The sequence below is a fragment of the Cherax quadricarinatus genome, chromosome 1, assembly GCF_038502225.1.
Source record: "Cherax quadricarinatus isolate ZL_2023a chromosome 1, ASM3850222v1, whole genome shotgun sequence".
Classification (NCBI taxonomy): Eukaryota; Metazoa; Arthropoda; class Malacostraca; order Decapoda; family Parastacidae; genus Cherax; species Cherax quadricarinatus.
Window position 1 is genome coordinate 3,372,920 of NC_091292.1, and position 14,280 is coordinate 3,387,199.

Sequence of the window (14,280 nt, forward strand, 5' to 3'; positions counted from 1 at the left end):
TTGGGGGCCCAGTCCCTGGACCCATTACGTACCTCTGTAATCTGTAAATACCTTTGTAACTTGTCATGATTGTGACCAGACCTACCTGGAGTTCATTACCTTTGTAAATTGTGAGTTCATTACTTTTGTAAATTGTGAGTTCATTACCTCTGTAACTTGCTCAGCTATCAAAACTTTGGGGTCCAGTCCCTGGACCCATTATGTACCTCTGTAATCTTTTGACTACCGCCCACAGGATGGGTATGGGGTGCTTAATAAACATATTAAACTAACTAACCAGGACTCAAATCTTTTTCACATTCACAATGACTGACATCTACAGGGAATGTAAATAGTGTGCTGAAAATATCTAGCCTAGACAGGACTCGCAGCAATGGTTTTAAGTTGGAAAAATTCAGATTCAGGAAGGATATAGGAAAGTACTGGTTTGGTAATAGAGTTGTGGATGAGTGGAACAAACTCCCAAGTACAGTGATAGAGGCCAGAACGTTGTGTAGCTTTAAAAATAGGTTGGATAAATACATGAGTGGATGTGGGTGGGTGTGAGTTAGACCTGATAGCTTGTGCTACCAGGTCGGTTGCCGTGTTCCTCCCTTAAGTCAATGTGACCTGACCTGACTAGGTTGGGTGCATTGGCTTAAGCCGGTAGGAGACTTGGACCTGTCTCGCATGGGCCAGTAGGCCTTCTGCAGTGTTCCTTCGTTCTTATGTTCTTACATTATCTACTACGTATGATACTTTGTGTAACTGTATTTATGTGTACCTAAATAAACTTACTAAAGTGCCATGGTTATGTATGATCATCTATGTAACTGTATTTGTGTATACCAGAATAACCTTACTATTGCTAGTCACCACCATACTTGTAATACAAGTATTGTTCATGTCTTGAGTCACCTAACACCTGGGAACCTACTTACTGTTAGGTGAGAACTGATATATGAACTTAACACTAGCTTGAATATTAAAATGGCATAAAATACCAGTCACAACCAGTCATAAACCACCACCAGTCACAACCAGTCATAAACCACCACCAGTCACAACCAGTGACTGTGAAGACGATGTAATCAGTCCATCTCCCTTGAAGACAGTTTTGAGGTGGTCAGTCCCTCAGCCTGGAGAAGAGTATTTGTTCCATAGTCTGGAACAATGTGAAGTTTGAAGTGACAGTATAGAATTTTATATACTGTCAGGAGGTGAAATGTAGTAGAAGAAAGAATGTAATCGTTGAGAGGTCACGTCCCTCTCAAATCCAACCATTCTCACTTGCAGAAGTTGTCCAGTGTGTTTTCTGTTCTGTACCAAGATTGTAAAGGACCTGCCTAGTATGGGCCAACAGGCCTGCTGCAGTGATCCTCCTTTCTTATGTTCTTATAAGAACATAAGAACGAAGGAACACTGCAGCAGGCCTACTGGCCCATGCGAGGCAGGTCCAAGTCTCCTACCGGCTTAAGCCAATGAACATAAGAACGAAGGAACACTGCAGAAGGCCTACTGGCCCATGCGAGGCAGGTCCAAGTCTCCTACCGGCTTAAGCCAATGCACCCAACCTAGTCAGGTCAGGTCACATTGACTTAAGGGAGGAACACGGCAACCGACCTGGTAGCACAAGCTATCAGGTCCAACTCACACCCACCCACATCCACTCATGTATTTATCCAACCTATTTTTAAAACTACACAACGTTGTGGCCTCTATAACTGTACTCGGGAGTTTTTTTTTATATTTTATTTAAAAACTGCATATACATAATACATTGTATTACTTACAAAACAAACCACAGTGAAAATAAATAAAAGGTACATACAGTGAACTTCATACCTCTCCGAACATGAAATTAAACACCAACATTACAAAATAGTCAATAAACCCACCACATCCACTGTAACTTATAGAAGTACTTAGTATTGATGACAATACATACATACACATACATATATTTACTCATATATATATATATATACATATATATATATACACATACATACACACACACATACATATATGTTAATTAAATTAATATACAACTCAGATCGGTATACAGAACAAATACATATAGTTTACTTGCATGTCACAAGTACTTGGCTAAACAGGAGCACCATACCTAACACATACACCAGAATATTGAAAACCCAACCTTCCACATCCTTACAATACAGAATTTTATAAACAGAGCAAATACAATAATGATTATAGTATAAATTTAAAAACCATACTAGGTATTACAAAACCTCTAGTACACAATCCCGGTACATTTTAAGAACACCATAGATCAAGGCCATATTACAACCATATACATAACCCCACAACCATTATACATAACCTATAAACCCTCCTTTTATAATAATCATTATTACCAGTGCAGACACAGCTGACACTTCTACCCCCCCTCTCCTCGTTTGTACAGTCCCCGTTCTAAATAACATACATTGAATTATCTTAATGAAAGGTCATACCCTGACCTCATCAAACCTAAAAGTTGGTAGTGCATGAACAAGACAAAAACACAAAATTCACAGACTAAAACAGATATGAAACATTACATTCCTAGACACATACACTGTAATAAGTAGAAGTATATACACCACCAATATGATATCAAATATTAATGTTAACCATGAATTACAAACATTCAAAACATTTGCATATAGTGTAGTTCACACTCAAAATACAAGATAATACACCACATGCCATAGTAGCGGTACAATACTAGGCTATGTAAATAATTTAAAGAACCCGAGACTTAAATAAAACCAGAGTAGTTATAAGACTAAGGCTGCTGTAATGTGCCAGTCCCAAAAGAACTGACACGTATCTCAGAAAAATTTTGTGTTGATACCAACGTGTCAATCTAATTACTTAAAAACGAGATCCTAAGGGCTCGGTATCCTGGCTTTCAAGGAAATTTTAAACCCAGTGAACATAACCATCAGGCTTAGAAAAGTAACCCTGGAAACCACACTTATATCTCACTATGACAAAACATTCTCTTGAAACATGGCTTACCATCCATACCTAATTCTCACTACCTTCCTCTTACACACATCAGTTCCAGATAAACCAAAAACAACCCCCCCCTTTACATCCCCCCATAAGGAGACCACTCCTTTGTCCATCCTCAGAGACCCCGCCCAAGGGAACCCACAGTGAGATTCCTATAACCTTCCGGGAAACTTTTTTCCCAAGACGCTCCATAAACCAACTTATTCCTACACTTCGTCCTATAGAATCTGGCCGCCAACGCTTTTATCCTCATATCACCCCTTAATCCCCTCATTCCCCATGAAATGTCCAGATAATCCACTATGATATACATTATAGCCCTTCCTACATCCCTAGACACTCCCCCTACATCCAGTAGTAAAGCCCTTAAAAGCGACAAACGACCCCCCCCCAACAGTCTGATAACCCCACCCATCCATGATCTCACCCCCTCCAAAGAGGTACAAAAAAAAACCACATGAAACGCCGTTTCAACATCACCACAAAACTGACAAAAAGCCTCTTCCACAAATCCCATACTACGTAACACCTCCTTGGAAGCCAGAATCCCCATGATAAACCTATATACTAATTCTCTTACTCTAGCCGGTATCCGAAGCTTACTAAAATCTTTCCAAATAACCCCCCAATCATACGTTGGATACACGGCTACCCCTTGCATAATTCCTTGACCTTTCACTACCCTCACCAACCGTTTCACTTTGATTTTATCCACCTGTTGCACTGTCAATAAAAATCTCAACATATCTTCACAAACCCTCAATTCCTTCCCACTCCACCATTTACGTGCCTCCTCCATAACTCTTCCTACTTTAGCGCCCCTCACACCCCCTTCCCTCATATACCTCCACTTGATATATACAGCCATTACTCTCAGTCCTAAAGGCAACAAACCTAAACCCCCTCTCCGAACATCCGTCATAACTACCTCCTTACTTAACCATGCCCTCCCAAATCCCCACACAAACTTCAGCACCCTCCTCTGCATTTCCACAATATCTCGTACCTCTAAGGGAAAAACCTCTGCCACCCCCCATACCTTGCTATAGACAAGTGAATTTACCACCACTACCCTCTGTTGTAAAGCTAAGTCCCTCGCACTTAAACCTCCTAGTCTACTTAAAACCTTACCCTTGACAGACTCCGAATTTACCCTTCTGCATGCCTGCACTTCCGCCAAATACCATATCCCACATACCTTGATTCTGTCAACCACTGTCCATCCTAACCCTATCCCCAAGCCCCCCCCTATCCAATTACCGACCTCTAGTAACCTTGATTTCACCGTATTAACTCTCATTCCGGTATTCATACCAAACATCTGAATCACTCTTCCCACCCTCCTTAACTCCTCCTTACCCCTTAGCATAACAGTAGTATCATCCACATACCCAACGATGCCCCCTTTGCACCCCCCTTCCATCTCCTGATTGTTCATTACCCTCTCAACAGACTCATAAAAAGGATTCTGCACACACGCAAAGAGCAGCTGTGACATCGGACAGCCCTGTCTCAAACCTCTCTCCATTGGTACACTTTCACCCAACCTCCCATTGACCTGTACCCTCACCTCAGCCCCATTATACAGGGTGTTCACCCACCTCACTACCCCCTCCCGAAAACCCAACCTCTCTAAGCAAACCCCTAAGAAATCTCTGTCCACGCAATCATAAGCATTCACCCAATCTAAACCTAGTATTCCCCCTCCCGAACATCTCTCTAGAAAATCCCTAATCACACCATGTCCATCCCTCATCCTTCTTCCCGGAATTCCCAACTGTCCCCTATGTAACACTAAACCCAACACTTTCCTCATTCTGTTGCCCAAAACCTTAGCAAAAATCTTGTAATCCGAGCACATTAACGTAATCGCACGATAATCATTCAAAACTCGGCATTCTTTCTTTTTGGGCACTAAAACCGTGACACCCGTTCTTTGTGATTTCCCCATCCTCCCACTATTTAACATACAATTCAAAACCCCCACCAAACAATGCCGTACACTCCCCCAATGATACCTATAAAAATCGTTTGGTAGTCCGTCTATGCCTGGGGTTTTACCCTGGCACATCCCAAAAACTGCCTCCTCCACCTCCTCTACAGTAATACTACCCTCGATTCTGTTACTGTCCTGCTCACTTAATACTCTATGAAACCCTTCATCCCCAAACCGTCCCTCACCCACTCCCCTGCCATCCCTCTTCCACTTCTCCCTAAACCAAAAATCTGCATACAAACTAATATTTTCCGTGGTGGATAGGCCTTGACCCTCCTCAAAGCCACCCCCCCCCTGTACCTGCCTCAATATACGCCAAGGTGGTCTTCGCCTGCCGTTCCTTAAACCTCCTTAATACAAAACCCGATGGCCTATCTCCCCTTAAGACATCCTCCAACCCTGCCCTAACTCGAATTGCCTCAAATTTTTCATTGTGAATTTCCGCCAACCTATTTCGCAAACGTTCCATGTCCTCACTCCGCCCCACACGTTCCTCTGCATAACAGTCATTTAACTGACCCTCAAGATAATTTTGTAGGCCATAGCTCCAACTAGCCATCTCCTTACCCCGTACTTTAAAAAATTTCCCTATTTCAACTTTAGCCCTCATTTCCCACCAATCCAGCAAATCCATTTCCATATTCCTAGTCTCCCACAAGGATTTCCACCAATCTTCAAACCCCGTAGGTTCATCCTTTTCCCTAAGTAGCCTCACATTTAATTTCCAATATCCTGCATAAACCCTCACTATGCCATCTACCCTCAAATCTGCTATAACAGCACGATGATCAGAAAAACCCACATCGATAGTCCTCACCCTCTCCACACCTATGCCCTGCCTAACATAAATCCTATCTAACCTTGCCTCATATCCCCTACGAATAAAAGTGTGCTCCACTCCATATCCCCTACTTCCCACCACATCTACTGCTCCAACATCTCGCAAAACATCCCGCAGGACCCCTAAAACACAACCCGCCCCCCTCGGAACCACATCACCCTTCCTAATGACACAATTCCAATCCCCACCAATCACCGTAAAAGCAGGTAAACCTCTCAAGTGATATACCAGAACCTCGCGTACAAAATCCACCTTCACTCTAGTGTTACTAGTTGCTGGCATGTACACACCTACAAAACTAACCCTCCTGGCCCCCCAAAACCCATCCACCCTGACAACCCTCCCACCCCCCCCCTCCTCCCAACCCAGGATACGCAAAGGACTGGTCTCCTTTACCGCCACAGCCACACCTCCTTTCAACCTCAAAGCATCACATGTAAACAACCTATAACCTTTCAACAACAGCTCACATCCTAACCTATGGTTATGTTCCTGCAAAAAACAGACATCAATGCTAAATCTCCTCAAAACCCACTCTAACCATACCCTCTTGACCTCGTTTTTAAGACCGTTTACATTGAAAGTTACACACCTGAATTTTACAAGAAAGGCGGCTTACCCCTGTGCCGCTGAGGCTTACTTGGTCCTCCTTTCATAGGTCTCGGTTCTTCTCTATCAATCCCTCGTTCCTGCCCTCCAACCCCTCCCTGTCCCTTCCCACCTAGCTTCCCATTGCTCCCCCCTCCTCCCTGACTTGCCTTTGCAACCACAGCTGCCCACATCTTCTTCCCAGGCCTCTGCGCTGGTGTGAGGACCTCGTCCATGTCTGATGCCCCCGCTGATCTCTTGCGGGAGCTACCCTCTACATACATTTCTTCTTCAACCACATCTTCTTGATGGACCTCCACCACCACATTGCACTCCTTTCGAACCTCACTCAAGTCTTCCTTACCCTGCTTCTGTTCATCCATCACCTTGTCATCACCTGACCTCACATCACTTTCCACACCAAGCACCGACTCTTCCAAAAAATCCTTCAGCACAGCCTCCAAAATCCCGTCCTGAGCTGACTCTGCATTATCTAACGGCCTGTCTGACGGCGATATTCCCTCCCCTCCCGTTTCCACTGGTAGTGTAACACACGTCTCCAAAACCACCTCTGCCCTGTCGACCTCCTCACTCCATAGGCCTGTACCCCGTCTTTCCACTTCATCCGTCATAACATCCGTGGCTTCTAATGGCGTATCCACAGCAGCTGTCTCCTGACGTCTAGGCTCCTGTCTCCTGGGGCATTGTGCCACCATGTGCTCATAAGAGTCACATAAACGGCACGTCTTCCTCTGCCCCGCATAGTGAACAAAAACCTGTGTTCTATGGTTACGTAATGTAACATATGATGGTATCGGTCTCCTCAGGGTCATTTTCAGTGTGCATGATCCTTCCGGCATCCCCTCATAAGGGCCGTCCCTCCACATTCCCATGCTCGTCGAGTGTACAGTTCCATAACCACTGAACACATCTTGGATGCTGTATGCTGTTGCCTCAAAAGGTACATTCCTTACCTTCACCCAAGTAAAATACTTAGACACATCATGCAAGCATACTTCCACTGCCGAATTGATACTCATCCGTCGTTCTTGAAAGAAGGAACACTGCAGAAGGCCTACTGGCCCATGCGAGGCAGGTCCAAGTCTCCTACCGGCTTAAGCCAATGCACCCAACCTAGTCAGGTCAGGTCACATTGACTTAAGGGAGGAACACGGCAACCGACCTGGTAGCACAAGCTATCAGGTCCAACTCACACCCACCCACATCCACTCATGTATTTATCCAATCTATTTTTAAAACTACACAACGTTGTGGCCTCTATAACTGTACTCGGGAGTTTGTTCCACTCATCCACAACTCTATTACCAAACCAGTACTTTCCTATATCCTTCCTGAATCTGAATTTTTCCAAACCATTGCTGCGAGTCCTGTCTTGGCTAGATATTTTCAGCACACTATTTACATCCCCTTTATTTATTCCTGTCTTCCATTTATACACCTCAATCATATCCCCCCTAATTCTACGTCTTTCTAGAGAGTGCAGATTCAGGGCCCTTAGTCTATCGTCATAGGGAAGGTTTCTGATACGTGGGATCAACTTTGTCATCCTCCTTTGTACATTTTCCAGAGAATTTATATCCATCCTGTAATACGGTGACCAAAACTGTGCAGCATAATCTAAATGAGGCCTAACCAAGGATGTATAGAGTTGAAGAACAACCTGAGGACTCCTATTATTTATGCTTCTTGATATGAAGCCAAGGATTCTATTAGCTTTATTGCGAACACTTATGCACTGTTGTCTTGGTTTCAGATTACTGCTAACCAGAACTCCTAAATCTTTTTCGCAATCCGTAATATTAAGATCTACATTATTTAGTTTATATGTGGCATGGTTATTGTCCTGTCCAACATTTAGAACTTTGCATTTGTCTATATTAAACTGCATCTGCCACTTCTCCTACCACTGCATCAGTCTATTCAAATCTTCCTGGAGTGCTCGAATGTCCTCGTCAGAATGAATTCGACGGCCTATTTTGGTGTCATCGGCAAACTTGCCGATGTCGCTGTCGCTAGTCAGGTCAGGTCACCTTGACTTAAGGGAGGAACACGGCAACCGTCCTGGTAGCACAAGCTAATCAGGTCCATGGTAAGACACATATGCAACAGTTAGGTATCTTTATTATGAAACGTTTCGCCTACACAGTAGGCTTCTTCAGTCGAGTACAGAAAAGTTGATAGAAGCAGAAGATACTTGAAGACGATGTAATCAGTCCATCACCCTTAAAGTTTTGAGGTGGTCAGTCCCTCAGTCTGGAGAAGAGCATTGTTCCATAGTATGAAACAATATGGAGATGAAGTGACAGGATGGAGCTTTATATAGCGCCAAGAGGTGAGACGTAGGTCACTAGAAGAGGTAAGAACTCAGATGTTGAGAGGTCAGGTCCCTCTCAAATCCAGCCGCTCTCACTAGTGGAAGTTGTCGAAGTTGATTGCTGGTCTGTACCAAGATACCCTTGTGTTGCAGTGTCTGACAGATTGAACATTAAAATGGTATAAAATACCGACAGGTTGTTAGGTAAGACACATATGCAACAGTTAGGTATCTTTATTATGAAACGTTTCGCCTACACAGTAGGCTTCTTCAGTCGAGTACAGAAAAGTTGATAGAAGCAGAAGATACTTGAAGACGATGTAATCAGTCCATCACCCTTAAAGTTTTGAGGTGGTCAGTCCCTCAGTCTGGAGAAGAGCATTGTTCCATAGTATGAAATAATATGGAGATGAAGTGACAGGATGGAGCTTTATATAGCGCCAAGAGGTGAGACGTAGGTCACTAGAAGAGGTAAGAACGCAGATGTTATCAAGCCATTACCATGGTAATGGCTTGATAAAGCTCCTGGAGAGCGAAACGTTGCCACAATAAATGTCACATTAGTTGCACTTGTGTCCTTTTACTTTACATATTGTCGGTAATTCTACCAACTTTATTACAGTCCTCAGGTCATGGGGTCATTATCACCCACACCATGGGTCATTACCACCCACACCATGGGTCATTACCACCCACACCATGGGGTCATTATCACCCACACCATGGGGTCATTACCACCCACACCATGGGTCATTATCACCCACACCATGAATCATTATCACTCACACCATGGGTCATTACCACCCACACCATGGGTCATTACCACCCACACCATGGATCATTACTACCCACACCATGGGTCATTATCACCCACACCATGGGTAATTACCACCCACACCATGGGTCATTATCACCCACACCATGGGTCATTATCACCCACACCATGGGTCATTATCACCCACACCATGGGTCATTACCACCCACACCATGGATCATTACTACCCACACCATGGGTCATTATCACCCACACCATGGGTCATTATCACCCACACCATGGGTCATTACCACCCACACCATGGGTCATTATCACCCACACCATGGGTCATTATCACCCACACCATGGGTCATTATCACCCACATCATGGGTCATTACCACCCACACCATGGGTCATTACTACCCATACTATGGGTCATTATCACCCACAACATGGATCATTACTACCCATACTATGGGTCATTATCACCCACACCATGGGTCATTACTACCCATACTATGGGTCATTATCACCCACAACATGGATCATTACTACCCATACTATGGGTCATTATCACCCACACCATGGGTCATTACTACCCATACTATGGGTCATTATCACCCACACCATGGATCATTACTACCCATACTATGGGTCATTATCACCCACACCATGGGTCATTACCACCCACACCATGGGCCATCACCCACACCATGGGTCATTACCACCCACACCATGGGTTATTATCACCCACACCATGGGTCATTATCACCCACACCATGGGTCATTACCACCCACACCATGGGTCATTATCACCCACACCATGGGTCATTACCACCCACACCATGGGTCATTACCACCCACACCATGGGTCATTATCACCCACACCATGGGTCATTATCACCCACACCATGGGTCATTATCACCCACACCATGAATCATTATCACCCACACCATTGGTCATTACCACCTACACCATTGGTCATTACCACCCACACCATGGGTCATTACTACCCACACCATGGGTCATTACCACCCACACCATGGGGTCATTATCACCCACACCATGGGTCATTACCACCCACACCATGGGGTCATCACCCACACCATGGGTCATTACCACCCACACCATGGGTCATTACCACCTACACCATGGGTCATTATCACCCACACCATGGGTCATTATCACCCACACCATGGGTCATTACCACCCACACCATGGGTCATTACCACCCACACCATGAGTCATTACCACCCACACCATGGGTCATTACCACCCACACCATGGGTCATTATCACCCACACCATGGGTCATTACCACCCACACCATGAATCATTAGCACCCACACCATGGGTCATTACCACCCACACCATGGGTCATTATCACCCACACCATGGGTCATTACCACCCACACCATGGTCATTACCACCCACACCATGGGGTCATTATCACCCACACCATGGGGTCATTACCACCCACACCATGGGTCATTACCACCCACACCATGGGTCATTAACACCCACACCATGGGTCATTACCCCCCACACCCTGGGGTCATTATCACCCACACCATGGGGTCATTACCACCCACACCATGGGTCATTACCACCCACACCATGGGTCATTACCACCCACACCATGGGGTCATTATCACCCACACCATGGGGTCATTACCACCCACACCATGGGTCATTACCACCCACACCATGAATCATTACCACCCACACCATGGGTCATTACCACCCACACCATGGGGTCATCACCCACACCATGGGTCATTATCACCCACACCATGGGGTCATTATCACCCACGCCATGAATCATTATCACCCACACCATGGGTCATTACCACCCACACCATGAATCATTACCACCCACACCATGGGTCATTACCACCCACACCATGGGGTCATTATCACCCACACCATGTGTCATTACCACCCACACCATGGGGTCATTATCACCCACACCATGGGTCATTACCACCCACACCATGGGTCATTACCACCCACACCATGGGGTCATTATCACCCACACCATGGGTCATTATCACCCACACCATGGGTCATTATCACCCACACCATGGGTCATTACCACCCACACCATGGGTCATTATCACCCACACCATGGATCATTACTACCCATACTATGGGTCAATACCACTTTGTTTAGGGTTATACTAGTTAATTTACACATATTCAGGAAGGATACACAAATAACCCGCACATAAAAGAGAGAGAAGCTTACGACGACGTTTCAGTGTGACTTTGTCAATGGTCCAAGTCGGACCGAAACGTCGTTGTAAGCTTCTCTCTTTTATAAGAACATAAGAACGATGGAACACTGCAGAAGGCCTACTGGCCCATGCGAGGCAGGTCCAAGTCTCCTACCGGCTTAAGCCAATGCACCCAACCTAGTCAGGTCAGGTCACATTGACTTAAGGGAGGAACACGGCAACCGACCTGTGCGGGTTATTTGTGTATCGTTCCAATCACGGTATTTTGCCTTTTTTTGTTATTCAGGAAGGAATAAGGAAAACACTGGTTTGGTAAGAGTTGTGGATGAGTGGAACAAACTCCCAAGTACTGTCATAGAAGCTAAAACTTTGTGTAGCTTTAAAAATGTTAGATAAATACACTAGTGGGTGTGAAAATATCTATCTGCTGAAAATATCTAGCCTAGACAGGACTCGCAGCAATGGTTTTAAGTTGGAAAAATTCAGATTCAGGAAGGATATAGGAAATTACTGGTTTGGTAATAGAGTTGTGGATGAGTGGAACAAACTCCCAAGTACAGTTATAGAGGCCAGAACACAGTAAAAATTTCATTGGTATTGGGGAAAAAAAATAATTACCTAGCTTGCTACTCCGTTAACTTGCCACTCGTTGTGTAGCTTTAAAAATAGGTTGGATAAATACATGAGTGGATGTGGGTGGGTGTGAGTTGGACCTGATAGCTTGTGCTACCAGGTCGGTTGCCGTGTTCCTCCCTTAAGTCAATGTGACCTGACCTGACTAGGTTGGGTGCATTGGCTTAAGCCGGTAGGAGACTTGGACCTGCCTCGCATGGGCCAGTAGGCCTGTTGCAGTGTTCCTTCGTTCTTATGTGTGAGTTGGACCTGACTAGATTGTGCTAATATGTCTGATGCAGTGCTCCTTACTTAGTGGATGTGACCTGGATCTGACTAGGTTTGGTCAGTGGCTTAAGGCGGTAAGTGACTCAGACCTGCCTCATATGGGCCAGTAGGCCTGCTGCCTAAAAGGCACTTCCTGTGATTGTATTTGCTTTGACCTCTTTTCTGCATCATTGCAAACTCCTGATGTATTGATCACAACATGAAAGGCCTAGTTATCATTCAACTCCCTCTTTGGTTGTTTTGCATGTGTTATTATGTATGATAAATGTAATCACCGAAATTTACCCAACTTATTTACCATACAGCCTTAATGACCCATGTGCACTTGGTAGGCTTTAAATCCCATTAACTTACCAAGTGTATTGAAAAGGTATGGGAGTGACTGTGTTGACACACCATGGATTTAATAACCCCACCTGTACTTATAAGAACATAAGAAAGAAGGGACACTGTAGCAGGCCTACTGGCCCATGTGAAGCAGGTCTAAGTCACCCACCGGCCCAGGCCTAGTAGGTTAGGTCACATCTCCTTAAGGAAGGAGCACGGTATCACACCCATCAGCACAAGCTAGTCAGGTCCAACTCACACCCACTCACATATTTATCTAACCTATATTTAAAAGTACGTAAGTAAGTAAGTACACAACGTTCTAGCTTCTATGACAGTATTTTGGAGTTTGTTCCACTAATCCACGTAAACTCCACAACTCTATTACCAAACTGGTGCTTTCCGATATCCTTCCTGAATCTGAATTTTTCCAACTTGAAACCACTGATGCGAGTTCTGTCTTGGCTAGATATTTTTAGCACGTTATTTACATCCCCTTAGTTAGTGTGTCTTATGTTCTGGCACCCTCCCTACCATCGTACTGTGCACCTGCAGTGCCAGTGACCCGCCTAGAGTAGTGCCTCCTTTCCCCATGGACACACCCCTTCACCCATTAACCTGTATGACCCATGCAAATTTTGCATATTTTTATAATAATAATAATAATAATAATAATAATATAATAATAATAATAATAATAATAATAATAATAATAAACTCATATAACAAGGCCTCTATTTCATTTGCAGTTGCCTTCAGTTTTGCTTCTTTACTTTACATATACAGTATTATGATATAAGAACATAAGAAAGGAGAAACCATACCATGGACGGGGATAGAACCCGCGATCAGTCTCAAAACTCCAGACCATCGCGTTAGCCACTGGGCCAGCTAGCCACAATAGTGTTATTACGATTTCGTGAGTCATGTTGACGGCTTCGAGGGGACTTGAGCTAGAGTTCGTCACAGCCACGCTAGCTGGAGATTTGTCTGTAAAAACTTGCATTTGTGGTCACAGTGGTGCCTATCCTAACCTTCCTATGGTGTAGAAATATCCCTAGTTGGATGAATCTTATTGTGGCTAGCTGGTCCAGTGGCTAACGCGGCAGTCTGGAGTTTTGAGACTCTCTGATCGCAGGTTCTATCCCCGTCCGTGGTATGGTTTGTTTGCAATTGTGTCATTACGATTTCGTGAGTCATAAGAAAGGAGCACTGCAACAGGCCTATTGGCCCAAGCTAGTCAGGTCCAAGTCACATGCACTTAAGGAAGGTGCACTGCATCAGACCTAGTAGCA

The 14,280-nt window shown here is 44.6% G+C and overlaps 1 protein-coding gene across 1 annotated transcript in view; it reads left to right on the forward strand.

The window, feature by feature from the left end:
- Nucleotides 1–12,465: 12,465 nt before the first annotated feature.
- The window catches only part of Cdc45 (cell division cycle protein 45), a 115,207-nt gene continuing 113,392 nt past the window's right edge, over nucleotides 12,466–14,280 (forward strand). The window contains exon 1 of the mRNA XM_070084804.1: nucleotides 12,466–12,732. Within this exon, the coding sequence (XP_069940905.1) occupies nucleotides 12,667–12,732 (66 nt within the window). The 5' untranslated portion in view covers nucleotides 12,466–12,666. The remainder of the gene's footprint in view (nucleotides 12,733–14,280) is intronic.